This window comes from Bos mutus, chromosome 9 (assembly GCF_027580195.1).
Source record: "Bos mutus isolate GX-2022 chromosome 9, NWIPB_WYAK_1.1, whole genome shotgun sequence".
Taxonomy (NCBI): Eukaryota; Metazoa; Chordata; class Mammalia; order Artiodactyla; family Bovidae; genus Bos; species Bos mutus.
The window spans coordinates 76,936,414-76,942,413 of NC_091625.1; the positions used below are offsets into that span (position 1 = coordinate 76,936,414).

At 41.0% G+C, this 6,000-nt stretch overlaps 1 protein-coding gene across 1 annotated transcript in view; it reads right to left on the minus strand.

Annotated features, from left to right (window-relative positions):
* TXLNB (taxilin beta) overlaps positions 1-5,761 on the minus strand; it is a 56,481-nt gene extending 50,720 nt beyond the window's left edge. Inside the window, exons 1-2 of the mRNA XM_005891958.2 lie at positions 5,620-5,761; positions 2,452-2,904 (exon numbers count right to left, since the gene is read on the minus strand). Of these exons, the coding sequence (XP_005892020.2) occupies positions 2,452-2,890 (439 nt within the window). The 5' untranslated portion in view covers positions 2,891-2,904; positions 5,620-5,761. The remainder of the gene's footprint in view (positions 1-2,451; positions 2,905-5,619) is intronic.
* Positions 5,762-6,000: the final 239 nt, after the last annotated feature.

A 6,000-nucleotide genomic window follows, 5' to 3' on the forward strand; every position in this document is an offset into this window, starting at 1 on the left:
TCCCCTGGAGTAGGAAACGGCAACCCACTCTAGTATTCTTGCCTGGAAAATGACATGGACAGAGGAGTCTGGCAGGGCTACAGTCCATGGGGTTGCAGAGTTGGACATGACTGAGCTACTGAACACAGCAGCACCTGAGGTTAATACAGATTTTGAAATAACTCGTGGAAGACAGAGTAGAAACCAAAATCGGTCATCTTTAACTTTACCCCTGCTTTCTTCATACCTATCCCCCATTATAACACACACAAATTCCTATGTAGAAGTAGTTTTAGAGTGATAAAGCCAAAGGTCTTTCCTGGTTAGAACCACTTGAAATCATTCACCTTTGCAATGTGATTTTATGGTGGCTCAGAGGTTAAAGTGTTTGCCTGCAATGCAGGAGACCTGGGTTTGATCCCTAGGTCGGGAAGATCCCCTGGAGAAGGAAATGGCAACCCATTCCAGTATTCTTGCCTGGAGTATCCTATGTACAGAGGAGCCTTGTGGGCTACAGTCCATGGGGTCGCAAAGAGTTGGACACGACTGAGCGACTTAACTTTCAACAATGGAAAGTTTAACAGTGACTAATGCAAAAGCTTATTTCTGAGATGCCTTGGATAGAGAACAAAAAATACCTCTATAACACAGCGCAACTTTATTCTCTTTCCCGAAGTTCCAAACACTAGAGTGATTCCAACCTTGCACTTTAGAACTTGGTATTATCTGAGTTAATCTTTATGCTGAGTAGGTAAAGTAGCTGTTTGAATGTGTCTTTTAGCCCTTCTTGAAAGCATTACTAGCAGTGGTTTTAAATCTCATAGTGAGGTCCTATGCCAGCACAGACATACTTTGGGGTTTGCACATAACCTGTTCACTGAAGTCTGAACCCAGTTCTGACTCCAGCGCCCATGATCTTTCACTCTGCCACACCGGCTTCCAGAAATTAGCAAGATGTGACCACTATCTCAATAGATAATCTCCCTCCAGCTTGGGATACAGGTATATAAACAGATGATTGCTGCAGAAAGTTTAATGGAGAACTACAGAAGATGATGCTGACTCTACCTGGGCATGTCAGGGAATGTATCACATAGGAGGTGGTGATTGTAGTGAGTGTTTCAGTGAAATTTCACCAAGGAAGACAGGCAGAGGACACTCATATGTGTAGTAACATGCCCTCACTCATCGCTAAAAAATTAACTCTCTCACCCTTCTTGTAGAGCCATTTTCAGTGTTACCAAACCCCCTATCCCATGCTCTCCTAACAATTTCCTGTGCCTGTTCTAGCACTTATCCTACATAGCAGTTAGTGTACATGTCTACTTTCTCTCTAGACTTAGAGTCCTTAACCAAAGATCTTTTTTTTTATCTTTGTGTACCTCATAAAGACTAGGCATTAGTAAATATTTGCTGAACCAGTGAACTAATTAGAGTGAAAGTATTCTCTGCAATTTTCAACATTCTATAATTAATATATTTCTGAAGTTTTATTAAAATAAAAAATACTTTATATATGTAGTAATGGAAATACTCAAGTGATCCAGTGACAATCATTTTATATACAAAAGCATCCCTATATTTAGACTTTGTTTAAATCTAGATTCCACTAGCTTTGCTTTGAACAATTTCCTTTTCATTCATTCACTCACTCATTCATCCTTATAACAGATATTCAGCATGTATTCATTGAGCACCTAGCACATGTCAACCACTGTTCTAGATGCTAGACATCCAATGATGTACACATACACACATTGCCCCTGCTCTTGAGATAAAAGAGCTAGTGGGGATGAGATGTATTAATCAAATAATCACAAAAATAAATGTATACTCTCAAATGTAAATGTCAGGAAGGAAAGATACATAGTACAACTGAAATGGAAAACAAGAAGACTTCAGGTTGAGACTAGGAAAATGCCATTTAAGTTGTGACCTAAGTGATGAGTTAAGTGCTGAGAGGGCAGAACTGGGAAATGGGGAGGGATTTCTAGGTAGAGAAAATAGAATGGACATGGGCCTGTGGGGGAGTGGAGCATGGCCTGTTGAAAGAACTGAAAGAGAAGATGAGAATGACCAACTACTAGATGGCGGTGATGACAGTAATGGTGTTAATCAGGACAGCGTGTTCAGAAAAGAGGCTTTGGGGGTAACTTGATGAGAGATAAAGCTGGTTGGGGTTAGATATTAAGGCCTGAAAGACAATGTTAAGAAGTCTGGTCTTTGTTCTATGAGCAGTGGGAAAACACAGGGGACAGAGAGTAGATGGGTAACATACTGAAAAGTTCATTTTAGTTCTGTTGAAGGGGAGGGGGCTGGGGACAAGTATAGTAAGAGAAGATGTAGGGCGATCCCGAAGGAAGCTATTGTGTTAAAATCCAAGTATGAGGTGTGGCTTTTAGCAAAGGTTGGAAGTGCCCCATTTTAGGAATAATTCAAAGAAAAATCATACATTAGAATGTAACTACTTGCCTAATCCTTTTAGAATTTTCTTCTCCAGTTTTTGCTCTTTGTTGCTGGCAGGCTCTTTGGCTGTGGATGGCTCTCCAGTGGCTGCAGGTTCTCTCTCCACCTCTTCAGGGGCCTCCTCACAGTCTCCATCCTCATTGTCAGGGGGGTCTGTGTTCTCAGGCTGCTCCTTGACCATGGTGGTACCCTCCTTCCCTGCCGCGCCGGCAGTGGACCCGTACGTGTTAATGATGTCTTCCAGTTGTCGGTTCAACTCTTCAGAGATATCGTGGGGTCCCCGTTCCAGCTGTATACCTGCCGCCTGCTCTGGTGCTGGGAGTGGGGTTGAGCGGTCCAGATCGTTTTGCTTCTCCAGGCCGTTTTGACTGGACAGTGCTGAACTGTCCCTCACAGGTGTTGATGGTGGCTCCCCCGACAGCTGCCCAGGCTGATTGCTCTCCATACTGGGAGTGGTATCTGGTGGTAAGCACAGCCAGGGTTGATGTAGTTAACCCAGTTACAGGCACATGGTAAGGCTATCCCCACACTGGTACCTACTGATTACAGTCTCTAACACAGAATGAATATCTGTGCATTCATATTGCATTGATATTGCAGTTAGTTGGGTAGGAACAGTGAGAAGCATTTCCAAATTAAGTCATACCGTAGCATATGTTTGATTTTGGTCTTTAATTTCCAATAGTATCTCCTATTATTGACATTAACAGATTAATTCAAGGTATTATTTTTCATGGTCATATCTGTCATTTGCTTAGAATAACCATTTTGTGTTACCATTCTCATCTATAATTCTATGTAGATTTACAATAATTGGAAATACTTTAATGTTTAATCTACATTTAATGTCTAAATTTAAATTGATACTTTTCTCCTAAAGTTTAAACATTGAATATAAGAGCCACTGACCTTACTAAAATCACTCATAATAGTAACAGTCTAAACTCTATTTTAGTGCATATTGATTAGTATGAGCCCATTGTGTGTTAGTCACTCAGTCGTGTCTGACTCTTTGTAGTCCAATGGACTGTAGCCCACGAGGCTCCTCTGTCCATGGAATTCTCCAGGCAAAAATACTGGAGTGGATTGCCACTTCCTTCTCCAGGGGATCTTTTAGACCCAGGTGTTGAACCCAGCTGCATTGGGGGCAGATTCTTTACCATCTGAGCTACCAGGGAAACCCATGAGCCCATTAATATAGATCAATTATTATACTGGATACAGGAAATACTTGCTTTTCTGGTATTTTCCCTTTCCCAGATGAGCAACATGTACTTATTAATCAGAAAAAAACACTTTTTTGAGATTCAAACCAGCATCATTTTTAGAATAAGACTGCATGAGGAAAGATGTAGATTAACTAATGAACGTGTATGGAAACATGGTGATACTCATAATGAAAATTCCTTGAATTTCTATACCATTTTGTTCCAATGAGGGCTTCCCTGGTGGCTCAGTTGGTGAAGAATCTGCCCTCAATGCAGGAGATCTGGGTTTGATCCCCTGGAGAAGGAAATAGCAACCCATTCCAGTACTCTTGCCTGGGAAATCCCATGGACTGAGAAGCCTGGCAGGCTACAGTCCATGGGATTACAAAGAGTCAGATGCAACTGAGCAAACATTCTGTCTTTCTGTTGTTTGTTCCAATATAAAAACTGACTTTCTTTTAGGGGTAAAAACACCCCAATATATTACGACTTTCTCATCTCAGTCAAGAAGCTCTAGGATAACAATAATTTTTAAGAAGTAGAAATGTCTTAAAAGCAGGGAGGGAATGAACCAGGGAAATAATCCAAGTATAATGTAATAATCCCAAGTAATCCCTTTGGAAATAGGGAGTGAGGGATGGGCTGAATCAGGCTTTCTAGGGTGGCTGGCTGTCACCATTTCTAGAGTTGCAATATGTTTGGCTTCTGCCTTTAAGTTGTGGTGCATTTTACTTGTGAATAATAATTAATGGTGGTGCTGCTAATTGGCAGCATGAAATTATGACAGGGTCCTAATAATCTGCAGGTTTTGCTGTTGGCATGAAAGTGAAAACAAAAACACACTGCTCCATGCACTATACAGCTTCCTCCTCCCCTTCTCAGGGCAGGTGAAGTCAAATGCTCCAGTGCAATAAGAACAGAAAATTCAGTGTCCAGACATTGCCACCCACCTGCGGCCCTCACCAATTTTGAAGGAAGTACTCACTAATTTTGAAGGAAGAACTGTTTTCTCTCATTTATTTTAATTCACCATCTTTCTTATCAAATGATGCAGTAAACAGCTTCATTGTCTTCATCACTGGAATTCTTTATCCTGACCCCTGCTTGTTGGGTGCACTCATCTATATATAACTTACGCTTCCCCTGAACTTGGAGAAAGATCCATGGCACCTGCTGTCCAGCCAGTAGTTATTTTAAGCTTTTCTAAAAGAAGCCCTGGCCTTTAACACCTCATCTTTAGAACTAAAAGGAAGAGAATATTTTTTAAATCAAATTGAAAACAGTAAACATTGATTGGTTTAAACCCATACATGGGTTTTAAAGTGTTAGGGGGGCTTCTGAGGATGAAATAAAATCTAAAGTAAACCAGACTTCAAAGCAATGAGTTTAAAACCAGCTGTCCAGAGGAGTTTTAGTGTGGTTAGTTTGAATACAAATGTTTTGTTTGTATTTGATTTATTCTTCATTCATCAGAGGCCATAATCATTGATGTTTTTTATATTAAGTGCATGATCTCCTTTAAACTCATGCTCCACATTTACTTTAAAACAGAATAACTGAGTCATTGTAAACCACAGAACAACTCATTTTCTAAAAGTAGCCTCAACAAGATCCCAAGAGGACAAAAACAAAAAATAAAAATAAAAAAACTCTTGTTATTTGTAAATTGTCTCTTTATCAATTAGTTTTACAGCAAAAACTTATTTCTAAGTTTTATCTTCTACAAACTTTATTGCCCATCTTTTGCCTCCTCTGAGAGAGAATTTTATTTTTCACTTGTCCTGGCAGTCCCGTTAGATGACCACACTCACACACACATCCCTTCCTGAGCAACACATTTTACTTATAAATAAAACAATGGAAAGTTCTTCAGCAGTTCACTGGCAGTCTCAAAGTTGCAAGTTTCGAACACCACAAACCGCACCCTACATCTCACAGGGCTCGGGGGAGTGTTTGTCATACTTACCAGAATGCAAGGAGCTAAGCAGAAAGAGAAAGGAGAGGCAAGAGGCAGCAAAAGCTAGTCAGAGCAGCAGCAACAGCAGGAGCCCGGCGGGCAGCTGCGCTCTTACAGTGTAGAGAGAAACCAAACACACACGTACACACGCGAGCAGTGGGAGAGCAGAGCGGGGGTGGTGGGGGGTGGGGGGAGGAAGAACATCCTGTGACACAGCCAGAGAGAAATACACCAGGCTTTACTAGCAGTCTCCTGGGCAAATGTCCTAGGAAAAAGAAGCGGCTGGTAGATCTTAGCAGACTCCTAGTTTTGTCCTTTAAAAAGTTTAAACTCTCAGTACACATGCCCATTGCTAGTGCAGTTTTTCACTATGGTTGTTCTTTGGGGCAG